This window comes from Mchenga conophoros, linkage group LG1 (genome assembly GCF_057382185.1).
Source record: "Mchenga conophoros isolate Kocher_MC1m ecotype Shallow Benthic linkage group LG1, M_conophoros_male_GT1.1, whole genome shotgun sequence".
NCBI lineage: Eukaryota > Metazoa > Chordata > Actinopteri > Cichliformes > Cichlidae > Mchenga > Mchenga conophoros.
In genome coordinates, this window is record NC_140526.1 from 29,328,070 (window position 1) to 29,341,151 (window position 13,082).

The 13,082-nt window shown below is 42.4% G+C and overlaps 1 protein-coding gene across 2 annotated transcripts in view; it reads right to left on the minus strand.

Moving 5' to 3' along the window:
* Positions 1-13,082, minus strand: part of fbn1 (fibrillin 1) — a 66,747-nt gene that overhangs the window by 25,576 nt on the left and 28,089 nt on the right. For both annotated transcript variants that reach the window (XM_085273824.1, XM_085273833.1), the window contains 17 exons: positions 12,589-12,741; positions 12,034-12,087; positions 11,774-11,899; positions 11,563-11,688; positions 11,355-11,474; positions 10,860-10,997; positions 10,703-10,753; positions 10,477-10,602; positions 10,161-10,388; positions 9,941-10,066; positions 8,511-8,639; positions 7,355-7,480; positions 6,966-7,091; positions 6,753-6,875; positions 6,091-6,216; positions 5,397-5,522; positions 62-184 (listed from right to left, as the gene is read on the minus strand). In XM_085273824.1, the coding sequence (XP_085129950.1) occupies positions 62-184; positions 5,397-5,522; positions 6,091-6,216; positions 6,753-6,875; positions 6,966-7,091; positions 7,355-7,480; positions 8,511-8,639; positions 9,941-10,066; positions 10,161-10,388; positions 10,477-10,602; positions 10,703-10,753; positions 10,860-10,997; positions 11,355-11,474; positions 11,563-11,688; positions 11,774-11,899; positions 12,034-12,087; positions 12,589-12,741 (2,127 nt within the window). The remainder of the gene's footprint in view (positions 1-61; positions 185-5,396; positions 5,523-6,090; positions 6,217-6,752; positions 6,876-6,965; positions 7,092-7,354; positions 7,481-8,510; positions 8,640-9,940; positions 10,067-10,160; positions 10,389-10,476; positions 10,603-10,702; positions 10,754-10,859; positions 10,998-11,354; positions 11,475-11,562; positions 11,689-11,773; positions 11,900-12,033; positions 12,088-12,588; positions 12,742-13,082) is intronic.

Consider the following 13,082-nt stretch of genomic DNA (forward strand, 5'->3'; position numbering starts at 1 on the left):
CATTTCAGATGGTTCATGTATTTTTACCATTTACTTGCGCATTCCAGGCCATCAGCCTTACCTGTACATTTGAGACCACTGCCAATCCACCCCGGAGCACAACTACACTTGAAACTGCCGGCTGTGTTGGTGCAGGTTGCATGTCTATCGCAATTATGGGCTCCGATTTCACACTCATTGATATCTGACAAAGAGAGAACAAGAAACAACATAAAGAAAAATAGACACAGGTCTGATGGTCCAATGATTAAGGTCTGCTTTCTCATTCCAGTTGGGTTCTTGGCGCTGTAGAGTGAGTTGATGCTTGGTTTGATTTGTATAAAGATAGCAGCAGGAGAAGACAGGGCTAGGTCTTTCTGGCTCACTGTCTCTGTATTTCAGAGCACAAGGCAACGAGGCATTCTCATGATCTCTGATACTAATGGCCTTGCTACAAAGGTTTAATGAGCGCAGCAGGTCTCTGGATTTTCGTCATTCAAGTGTGTCCTGAGAGCTGTAAAACGGCTAAGAGGTGGAACGAAGGCCTAACGCTGAGGCCTTGTTCTGTCTGCACCGTCTGAACTAGTCCTCGCAGGTTATTTTAGGCAAAGATACCTCCTTTTACCCACAGACTTTGCACCTCTAATGTGAAGCTTCTGGAACAGCACATTACGACCCCCGCCCCCCCTTTAATGTTCATGTTTGGGTTTCTCACCGCCCCAGATGTCAAGTGTGGAAATTTAATCTTTCCAAAACATAATTTCTTTAAATGTGATGTGGTAAAAGTGTGATGTGCCAACTCTACAAATAAACATTCCTTCACAGCAAAACCATGACAATAATATCTCCCAACCAATGAAATATTCGGGGTAATCTATTCTCTGAATGTACAGACCTACTGTTTGCCACTCAAGATTCTAATAAATGAGCAATAAAAATTAATGGGAGCAATTAGTGAATATTATTAATATCTGCCCTTCCCAAAAAGTTGATTAAATCCTGTGGGGTGGAACCAATAAGGATCTCTTTGAGTGTGGCTGTAGCCTCACTCAAAGACTGAGGCCTGAGCTAGAGGTGGAGCTTTAATAGCAAGAGCGTACAAGTTAGTTAGTTCACGTTCCCTTCATGTACTTCAAGGGAAACCATGCTGAGAACTCAATTTTTTACGACCTATCAGGGAATGAGACACACTCCTCTCTGCGTGTGTCTGTCTTTGTGAGGGTAGTAATTCAAGACACAGTCAATTAGAGATTAGCGCTGCTGGTTTACAGTCTTCCTAAGGACAGGGTATGGCATATTTTCATTACATTTGATTACAAGGTTAATATGAGGGCTTGCGGCAAACGAATCTCCCTGGATTACAGGCAAAACTAATGATCAGCTCCTCCAAGCCTTTGATGAAAGAAAGAACACAAACACACGCACACACACACACATACACACACAATGCAAACAAAGATTGCTGCATGTGAGAAGCGTGTCATCGGTCAAAAAAGAGGGCTGAATGAACTAGGACAGTGTTTGACAGATGAAAAAAAGTTGCGAATTACACGTTTGCCTATACATGGCTGCTTAGCTGGCTGTTAGTGTGTTTGCATGCCTGACTGCCAGTTTATCTGAGTGTCCTCTTGTCTCGTTTTATTCCAACATGTTTTGACAACTGTCAAGCATTTACCATTTATGTATTTGCCATATTAACGTGCCGCATTCTCTTAATACTTAATACTGCATTTGAAGGATCTGCCTCTACTTTATGTACCACCACTAACATGTTTTTGAAGCCTTTTTACTGTTTTAATCACCATGATCTACTAGTCAAATAATCAAAGCAAGAGTACAAGGGAATCATTTACAAAGACAAATATTATCATGTTAAAAATAAGAGTCGTGAAAAACTAAAACTAAACTAAAGCCAGCGTGGAATAATGATGCCAAAGCAGAATGGTAAATGGTAAATGGTAAATGGCCTGTATTTGTATAGCGCTTTACAAGTCCCTAAGGACCCCAAAGCGCTTTACACAACCAGTCATTCACCCATTCACACACACATTCACACACTGGAAGTGCCAGTGCCAAAAGTGCCATCCATCATCGGCTGTTTGAAGCTGCGTCAGACCATACACAGTACAAAAGACAGAGCCACTGTTACATCGTATTGGTTATGAGCCCATAAAGTCTTTGGGAAAGTGTTTACCCAAGTCAAAGAGCACATGATCGGGGGGGGTGTTTTTTCTCATAGATTTCTATGCAATCAGAAGCTTTTTTGCAACTAGGAGAGTCTGCCCCTGCTGGTCATTAAAAATAATGCAGCTCTACTCTTATTTTCCCTTTTTTAGACCCCAAACCCATCATTTATTCATTCAAAAGCACATAAATCTAAAGAAACCCCAGCGGTAACATTCGTTCTCAAGGTACCGCATTCACAAACTTGGGTGTTCATGTTGGCCAGCCGCCCAGCAGGGTGACGACAACTCCCCATGAGCCTTTTACAGCTGAAGGGTAAAAACCTCCACATCAACACTGGCACAGGAGCAGAAGAAGCCAAAACATAAAGCGAAACCAGAGTTTTAGTCATTGTACAAAACATGGAAATAGCTTCCAGGTTGGAAAATGAAGCCAATGTGGAAGTGCCTTAAACCTGCACTCTATCTGAAGGAGACGATGATACCTGTGGTTGAGGGGAAAAAAGAAACATTTCCAGTCCTAAAGGGAAAACAATGTTCCATCTTGACCTCTTTAAAGACTTGAGATTATGGACTCACTGATTTTGACTAAAAAAAATGAATAAAAGATTATTTTCCTAAAATGTAGGATTACCTGTGGAAAGAAACTCCTAATAACTTCTCAATAACTTCCTTTTATTTTTTTTATTTTTTTTTTAATTACTGCTCACCAAGATAGTGACAGCAGAAATACTTCTCTCAAGGCTTCAGAACACGACTTCAGAAACCAATAAATGAAATCACAGGAGTTAAATCCATCTTTGATACTGTCTATGAGATACTCTCATCTTTTCAAGTTGATACACCTTATTTATTTTATACCCAATTTCTAAATCTATTTGAACCATAAACCATAGGAGCTCCTGGGGTGGCTGTGGTTCAGGAGGTACCAACTGGAAGACTAGTTGCGCCTACTCCAGGCTGTGTGCTGAAGTTTCCTTGAGCAAGTTACTGAATCTCGATTTGCCTCATCCATGAGCATGAGTGTGTGTGACTGTTAAGAGAAGGTGATTATATAGAAAAAAGTGTTTGTATGAATATGTGTTATTAATCTCTGTCTCTCTTCCACAGCATGTCTTTTTTCCTGTCTTCCTTCTCTCAACCCAACTGGTTGAATTAGATGGCCCCGCCCCTCCCTGAGCCTGGTTCTCCCAGAGCTTCCTTCTTGTTAAAAGGGAGTTTTTCCTTCCCACTGTCGCCAAAGTGCTTGTTCATAGGAGGCCATATGATTGTTGGATTTTTCTCTGTATGTATTATTGTAGGGTCTACCTTACAATATAAAGCTCCTTGAGGCGACTGTTGTTCTGATTTGGCGCTGTATAAATAAAATTGAATTGAATAGTGTGTGACTGAGTGAATGAGGCTTGTAGTAAAAAGCATTTTGAGTGCTCAGTTAAATAAGAAAAGCACTAAGTACCAATCTAACCTTTATCACTCAAACTGAAAACAGCACAAACTGAAATTGTGGCTGCATCCATCTTGCTAGCATGCAGCCCATGTTTAAAGTCATATTCATGTTAAGTTTGATAACAATAAGCACTAGCCAGCGAAAGCTGCTGGTCATACCATATATGGTTAATAACACGATTAGATTGGGAATTAAAATATAGCCAATCTGACCTTTCGGCTGCAGTAGTAAAAACTGACCAACTGACTCTTTGGAATCTAAGTTCTCACTTTCAAATGACAGATAGTGTAACTTGTTATTGTCAAAGTTGCATGGTCTTGCTTCAACACATTGTTAAAGCAAGAATTGTTTCATTGTTTTGTCATTTAGCTGAGAGACGATAAAGACAACAGAGCATAAATTCTGATAATGATCACCCCTTTAAGATGCTTCCATGCTTGTAAACTCTACCAATACATCTCCACCCAGGCCCCAACTTTCCAATACAAATGTAGAGATGCAAAAGTGCTTGAGTGTACGCTCAAGATACTCACACCCTGCCCCTGAGTTCTCAATGTTGTGGAATAAAAACAAAAATAATTCTTGTGGGAGCCACATAAACAGCTGGATCATATCTGGGCTTAAGAGCACCGCTCACTCATTAACACTCGCACACACAGACACACACACGCACAAGAAGGTTTAGTCCCTGCATGCCAACAAGGTCGCATGAGGCAGCTGAACAATAGCAACCAATTTTTTGTGAATTTCATTGTCCGAATTTTTTTATTTGGTGGAGACCTTTTTCCAAAAGAAAGAGTAGCAGGTTTTGTTTCTTGTGTATAAGAAGACATCATGCCTGTCCGAGAGGAATTAGCATCTCGATTCCCTGGTCTGGGGCTGAAATTCCAAAGCTGTGAATCAGAACCGGCTGCTTTTGCTGCAGCCTCGGGGAAAACAAGGAAAATACTGTATGAACATTTAAATGGGATTAGAATGAGCAGGAGTTATGTGTTTGCAAGTGTGTGTGTGTGTGTGTGTGTGTGGAGAAGGTGGAGGTGTAACAGTTCAGAAAAACCTGTTTATTTGCGTCTGAAGAAAATGCACTGCTGCTGCTGCTGCTGCTGAGTGTGTTAGATTAAAAGAAATCACCGGCCAAAGTCACAACTAGCCTTCGACCGCACACTTTTTAAGTAGCCTCATAAATCAAGACTTAATTTTTTCTAGACGAGAGGCGAGTCCAAACTAGCAAAAGACTCTAGCGGACGGACAGACATTGTATTTATGTGTTCTGGAGACGTTACAGGTGATTACGTGCTGCCGAACTCTTCCAACCATCACGTAATGTTTAACTGACCCTAATGAAAGAGCAACAAAAGAATAAACAAAGGTGCAAAATGATGCATGCATTAGATGGAAGACTGTGACCTCACTGCTCCTGCTGCTGTTAACGATGCTGCATGTTTGTCTGCACACGTGAGTGTGTGTGTGTGTGTGTATGTGTGAGCGTGTTTCTTATCAACTCAGACAGCAGCTTTCGAATGGTGATGAGTAATGTTAGAGCTGCTTCGGGTTAGACAGGCATTCTCCCCGGGTCTTCTCATTTCTGACCTCTCTTCAACTTGTTTTCACTGCTGCTGTTAAACAACGTCTCTCACACACACACTCACACACACTCTTTCCACACTGATTAATTAGTAGCCGGCTCCGACTGACTCACCGTTCTTTCACTTCTGTTCATTTTCCCCCACAGTTAGAGCATTTTGGTTTGGTGGGTTTGTATGCTTGTGTGTGCTTGTTTCACTCACCTGTGCAGCCTGTGGTTCCCTTGCGTACAGAGTAGCCCAGGTCGCAGTGACAAATGAAGGATCCCTTGGTGTTCTCGCAGTTCCCACTCAGACAGATGTTCGGGTTTAACTCGCACTCATCCACATCTATGAGGTGAGGTAAGAACAGAGCGATGCCATTTTAAAAAATAAAAATCCAGAACTTGCTTAAAATGAATATAATAAAGGAAAGGTTAATGGCAGTTAATAGAGATGAATTCGCTTTTGTATGTTCAGCCAGCCAAAAAAAAATGGTTTTAAATAAGCTATAACATGGGTGTTAGGAAAGCACAAAAAATTACATCATGAGCTACACTGAGGCTTTAAAACATTTACTTTAAATAAATACAGCAATAACAGTCAGCTTGTGCAGATCCATTTAGAAGTTGGTTCTTTGTTTTCTCACTCAGTGGAACCAGACGTCTAAATGTCACACATTCCTCCGGCTAACACAATGTTCACTATTTTATAAATCAACAACAGCACTTGCCCCGTTCTCTCATACACAGACTCATTGATCTGAGTCATTTAAGACTTATTCTCATGACTCATATCTTGGATAACCCTGAAGATGCTCATTATGTAGTTTCAGTAAATGCGAGAATCCCCTGGATCTAATAAGCGCAGAGCTACAATTGCAGTGTTTTATTTGGGCTATAAAAAGAACGTCCGTTACCCAGGCAGGTCTTCATATCCTCGGATGACATGAAGCCATCAAAGCACAGACACTGATAAGTCCCTGGTGTGTTTGTACACTGGCCCCCGTCACAGATGTCTGGGCTTTCTTCACACTCATCGATATCTGCAGATTGGAGAAAGCAGAAAGGAAATAGGAATAGAAAAGAGAGGGACAAGAGGGAAAGAAAAAAAAACATTTTAAAGCTAGGTATGCAAACAATGAGGGAAAAGCACACATCAGCTTCAAAGAGGAAGTCAGGACTGAATTTACTTTGTCTCTCATAAATAAGCAAGTTCAATTCAGGACAGCACTTCTGCAAGAAACTGAACAGTTCTCTCCAATTAACCCCTCTATTGCCTGGATCTCTGTCTGTAAATCCGTCTCTGTTAATTAAAGGAATAAGCATCACAGGAGTGAGTCTATAAGCAGCGCCTGAAACCTGCACTCATTCTCCAAAAAAAATTCTGGCACCATAACCCGGCTCAGTGTGAGCTTTCTTTAAACATGTGCCAGCCAAGTCACAGCCACGTCTTTGTATTGTACATGCAGGCTTTTTGATGTAAACACAAAAATTGAGGGTATTTTCTTTACATTTTCCATGCAGTGTACAAAAAATGCCAACTGTAAGACAACGACAGACAGGTAACGCAGCTACTCACCAGTACAGCTTCTTAGATCGGGCATCAGGGCGTACCCAGATTGGCAGCTACATTCATAGCTCCCCTCTGAGTTGGTGCAGAAAGTCTCACAGCCACCGTTCTCAATGGTACACTCGTCAATGTCTAAGCGGCAGACAAAACACACATACTGTTGGCAAAAATCGAAATAAAATCTATTCTTTAAAACACAGTCACGTGACAGTCAGAACATACCGACGCACTCCAGTCTGTTCTCAGTAGATTTGTATCCTGTGTCGCAGGAACACTGGTACCGGCCGATCATATTCACGCACTGACCATGCTTGCACAGCCTGTCGCTCAACTCACATTCATTGATGTCTGTAAAGACAAAAAAACATCATATTAGTTTATTTCTCAACGACTGCAAGAATGTCAGCATATAGGAGAGCACATTGGCCCAGAGTTCATGTCTGCCCATCTATCTAAGGACACAAATGCTCTCTAATGAGCCCACACACAGCATGATCCAAGTCAATCCAAGGATCCAAAGAAAATACAGTAGAAAGGGCCTAATGTGCAGTAATCAATGAAGGGAGAAAAACAGGAAAGAGGAAGAGACTCTCTTCTCTCTCAACACTCACCTAAACAGGCCGATCCATCGGGGGCGACCTCGTGTCCCTCCGGACACGCGCACTGGAAGCTGCCCTCTGTGTTCATGCACTCACCTCCTCGACACAACAGAGGGTTTCTCTCACACTCATCGATGTCTGGGGATGGCAGAACACACAGTAGACACAATGATGCAAGTACAGCCATTCAGCGCTAGCCATCGGCAATCGAGGCAACATTAGTCTGTGCACGTGTTTGCTTCACCATAGAAACCCACCGGACTGACAACTTCAGAAGTTCTGTTTCCATTTTAACAAAGACCGTGGGACTGGCAGTCACAAAGTACTTGTTATATCTCAGTCAATATAACGGCATGATTACGTTATTTCAGTCAGCCTGCAAACCCATTCAGTACCACCAGTTTATGATTGTAGTTCTGCCCACATTATTTCCATTTCCAGCTGCTTTTTTGCCACAGCAGTAAATTTTGCTTTGCCAATTTCTGGCTAATTACGGCTCTTCACCAACAAAAGTATTGACTCTCACCATTTTGTTTGTATGACTTTTCCAAGATATTTAATCAAACGGCATAAAAAGGCAGACCAGAACAGAAATAGACCATTTTTTCACTAGAGTATTAGAACTTGAAGCTTCAAATAAAATTCATTTTGGTTGGGCAGCTGATTGTGTGCGGGTCCTTCGCGTGCAGGTCAAGTATAGCATTTAATAAAGAGCTATTATGGACTAGCTTTGTCAAGCAGTTGTGACCACATTGGGCTGCCCAGACTAGATGCTTTCAACACCCCGCGGGGACTGAAATTAAGTGAACGAAACTTTCATTTCATTTCGATTACATCATCTTCTTCAACAGTGAGGTCCTGGTCTGGCATACAAGCCTAGGCACCTCATCCAGAGATTATGACCCATGGGGGGAACGTGAAGGAGGTGGCAGGCCGTCACTATACTTTTCAACCTGGCTGTGCTCCACTCAGACATTGTCCCTTTAACAGGGTATATGAGAGAGCTGTTAAGGACATCAAATTACTCAGTTATGTCCTGACAGATGAAATGATTTCACATGAAAGCATGCTGTCGTCTCTGCATATTACTGAACCGGATCATATGAAGATGAGGGGGTATGCATAGTCTGAATCCTCAGGTACTGCTGTGTGGGGATTCAGTGCTCACCCATGCAGTTTTTCATCATCATGAAGCCACTCTCGTATCCTTCAAAGCACTCGCACTCAAAATCTCCAGGCGTGTTCATGCAGGTGCCCGGTCCGCACAGGTCCGGTGAGATGCGGCACTCATCAATGTCTATAAGAAAGGAACAGAACAATGCAGCAAGTTAGATATTATCCATAAAACTGCACTAACATTCACGAGTAAAGAGAGCATATTTAATGTATTTATTTATTGTAACATAAGTAAAAAATAAATAAAATAGAGAATTTATTTTAAGCGGAGGGCAAATTAACATATCAAAGCACAGAACGCTTAAAAATAGTCGACTACATGAAAGTTAAAGTATACAATAAGATTAAAGGGCCAATGAAAGCTAAAGGTCTGATCCCTTTTGACTTGAATCCACATTTTGAAACACTTAACTCAAACCATTTGGGCTGGGATTTCCCTCATATGGGGTTAAAGGGTCCCAGATATCATTTACTCTGTCTGGGCCTATAAATTATTTCAGAATAACGAAATAGAACTTAAAGGCATTTAAACCTAAAGTGATGTGTGCACAGTGTTGCAATGTAGCTAACCAGACTGCAGGGACCGGCTCCAACAAGTCCCCAAAGCTAGCCAGACTCCCATTAGACTGAATGAGATGAATGGAGGCAATGTCTTTGCAACACTTTGTTGTAATTAGTGCTGGCAGAGGGATTCAGAGAAAGCGGGACTGATGAAGTATGGTTAGACTTGCAGAGACATAATGGAGCAGCTGACATACTCCAGTCAACAATAGAATTTTAATTGTAGCTAAAGATTATTTTCATTACAGATTAGCTGTCAAAAATGTTCAGTAAATCATTCTTTCATATATGTGAGAAATACTGAAACATGCTGATCAGTGTGTGACCAGAGCCCATCAAGTAATCCATTAAGAAACTATCTAAGAGTTTATTTTACAATGAGGAGGAGATGTTGCTCCTGAGTAATGGGTATTGTTTGTGGAAGCCAGCTGAGGGGCAGCCAATCAGAAGAAAGCAGAACGCTTAAATAAGCAAATGCCCTACAGACGCTCGCTGTTTAAATATAGAGGTTGAATCAGAGGTTGAACAGGGCGGGCCATTTATATGGATACACCGTAATAACATGGGAATGGTTGGTGATATTAAAGTCCTGTTTGTGGCACATTAGTATATGTGAGGGGGCAAATTCCTCAAGATGGGTGGTGACCATGGTGGCCATTTAGAAGTCGGCCATCTTGGATACAACTTTTGTTTTCTCAATAGGAAGAGGGCCATGTGACACATCACTTATTGGTAATGTCACAAGAAAAACAATAAATGGCCCACCCTGTATAAACTACAATAACAATAAATTAAGAATTTATTTTAATGCTTTCATGCCTTGACCAAATGATATGACCAATCAGCTTCAGTTCTACTCACCAGTACAATTCCTCTCATCAGAGTCCAGAGCATAGCCGTTATCACAGCGACAACGAAAGCTACCAATAGTGTTTCTGCACCTCCCATTGGAGCACAGCGTGCTTATCATCCTGCATTCGTTTATATCTGAGGTGCAGAACAGAGAGATTAAAGACACAGGTGAGAGGTAGTTGATGCAACAACCAATAGCAGTCTTTGCTATTTGTGAACAGTGCCACACCTTTAAGGAAGGGCCTGCCGTTAATGAAGTCACCCCTGTGCGAGAAACCTCGGCCCCGAGGACAGAGCTGGTTAAATTCCGGAGTGCCTTTTTCCGGGCATTCATCGCATTCAGGGCCCCAGGCCACACCCACTGAGCAGCAGCAGGCATCTACACGGTGCCGCCCCGGGATAGGAGTCCCGCAGCGCTCATCCTCATGAGTGAGGTAGCACTGCTCCGTGCGCAGGTCTGGATGTCACAAACACACATTTAACATGTATTTGATATAAGACTATGACGCGCTATAGATTGCACAAGTATAAAGGACAGCTACTACCGATGCACATCCTGCCACTCATGTCAACAGTCATTCCTGGAGGACACTGGCAGTAAAAGGAGCCCGGTGTGTTGACGCATTTGCCATTGATGCACACTCCAGGAAATACCTGACACTCATCCACATCTGAAGGTAAGCAGAGAAAAAAAGCATCATCAATCTGAACATTACAGGAATAAGAGTGGAAGTCTGATTTTCCAGAACCCAGCATCAAAGCAGCACTTACCCTCACAGACGTTTCCTTTGACTCTAGCAAAGCCTCTACTGCAGATTGGATCTAAACAAAGAAGGGCACATAACACGGTCCAAATCAATGAAGTCATCGGTTAAAATAAAAACTATATAACATAAACTCATATCTAAAAAAATCAGCGATTGTCCACCTTTTTCACATTTGGCACAGGGGCTGTTCCAGGCTTCTCCCAGTGTGGCACAGCAGTGGGATTTCAGTGTGGCCCCGTTGATGTTGACCTCACACCGATCATTGATCATCTTCAGCCAGCAAGTGCTCTTAATAGTCTCTGGTTTATCAAACAGACCTCAGAGTTACTAGATAATCAGTTTACATGAAGTAACTTGGATTTGGCTTTATATACAGTATGACACAGTGCATAATATCGTTTACATTCAATTAATCTCCTTTGATCGTTGGAAAAAAGGAATGTGCTGATTGGCTTACAAGCACTGGCGTAGCACTAATTTAGGGGCGATGCATTGGGTTAAGGTTCAGCAAAAGTGAAGCAAATTTTCATTTTTCATCTATAATGATCTAATTATAATTGGTAGGACTGAATCAATCCATACTACAGTGTACCTTTTTTAAACTTTTTTTCAAATACACAAAAAATCTATTGGTAATGTATTGGTATAATACTTACCTATGCACTCCAGCCCGGTGCTGTCCAGGGAGCTACCCGCTGAACACAAGCACACAAAGGACCCTTGGCTGTTCACACAGTCCCCATTTATACAAGGGCTAGACTCACACTCATTGACATCTGTGGGACACAAAAATGAGACAACAAATCTGAGACACGGCAGATGCAGCTACACTGCGCCGCACAAGGGAATGAAGGGGTCTCTGACCCTCGCAGACGTCTGTCTCGGGATCAAAGCGAAATCCCGTCGAACACTGGCAGGAGAAACTCCCCGGCGTGTTCCGGCACTGACCATTTTCGCAGAGCAGCCGGTTCATCAGACACTCATCGATATCTGAAATCACAGACAGGGACGCGTGACGACACTGGCTTTTGAGATCAAAGCTGTAGACAAGGACATTACAGAACAGTCCACCCACCAACACAGCTTTTCCCTGTCAGGTCTACTTCAAAACCTTCATTGCAGGTGCATTTGTACGTCCTCAGCATGTTCTCACATACTCCGTTCTGACAGATGTCAGGGTCGAGGGCACACTCATTAATATCTGCAAAAACAATAAACCGCTGAACATATCTGCAGGAAAAAAACCCAACAAACTCTAAAAAAAACCCTCTTAAATATGCGCAGCACCACTTGGTTTCAAGGTTGTCAGTGGTTTGAGCTTATGTATTACATTACCTCGTCCATCACCAGTCGTTCCGATGCCAGTGGGGCACAGAGCCAGGAACTCGGCTACAAACACACACACCACAATTTGCTTGAAAAAAGCAGCAACAACAGCAACAGAAGTAATATCACATTTGCCAAAAGCCATTTAATACCATGTCATTATCCATTTACACGCTTTCTCATTTAGCTTAGATGTGTACAAAACAGGCTCTTAATGTGGTGCAGCTCTGGCATCTTTTGATACCGAAACCTTAATTGGCACAACTAATGAGAAGTGACTGGATTATGTGTGTGTGTGTGTGGTTGTGGACATGGGTTTGTGTGTGTGTTTGGTGGCTGTCAGTGTTTCCAAACTGCGGGAATCACCGTCAAACAACTTAACTTCATATTTTTGTGAAATCTAAGCTGGCATGCAGAGGAGATGCAGTGTTTCATTTGGTCATCCTCACATCAACGGGTGTGTTTCGAATTTTGCGCAAACTGTGTCTGTCTGCGTTTGCATCTGTCAAGCAGCAGGAGGTGGTTCTATATGTGTAAAGGTTGGGGCAATTTGAATAGCCGTACCAGAGCTTTGTGGTGGGCACGGTTGGCAGGGCTCTCCGTAGGCGTATTCTGTGCTGGCACAGCAGCACTCCGACTTGGTCACAGCCCCAAAGAGAGGCTTAACACACTGCCCTCGCTTGTAGCCGCCGTAACACGTACTGCGCATGTGCGTGTCTGTTTGAAACAAAAATAAGACAGACAGCATGTGTGTGAGAAACCGAGATGAGGAAAGAGATCTCGAAAGAGACCGAAGACCAAGCAAAAGAGAGAGAGCGAGAGAAAAGGAGGAAAGAGGCCGCAGCTCCAATAAACAACAACACTGGCAAAACAAATGGTTGTTCTCTTTTCACAATATCCAGGGATTTGAGGAATTCTCTCGCACTGATATCATTCTGACAAATGTTCATATAGACCAAACAACAGCGTTTCGACATTTCTCACACAAAGAGATATCATTTATGAAAATGCAAAACAAATCTTTCAAAGGGCTCCTCCGTGGGACCGGAGCAGAAGGA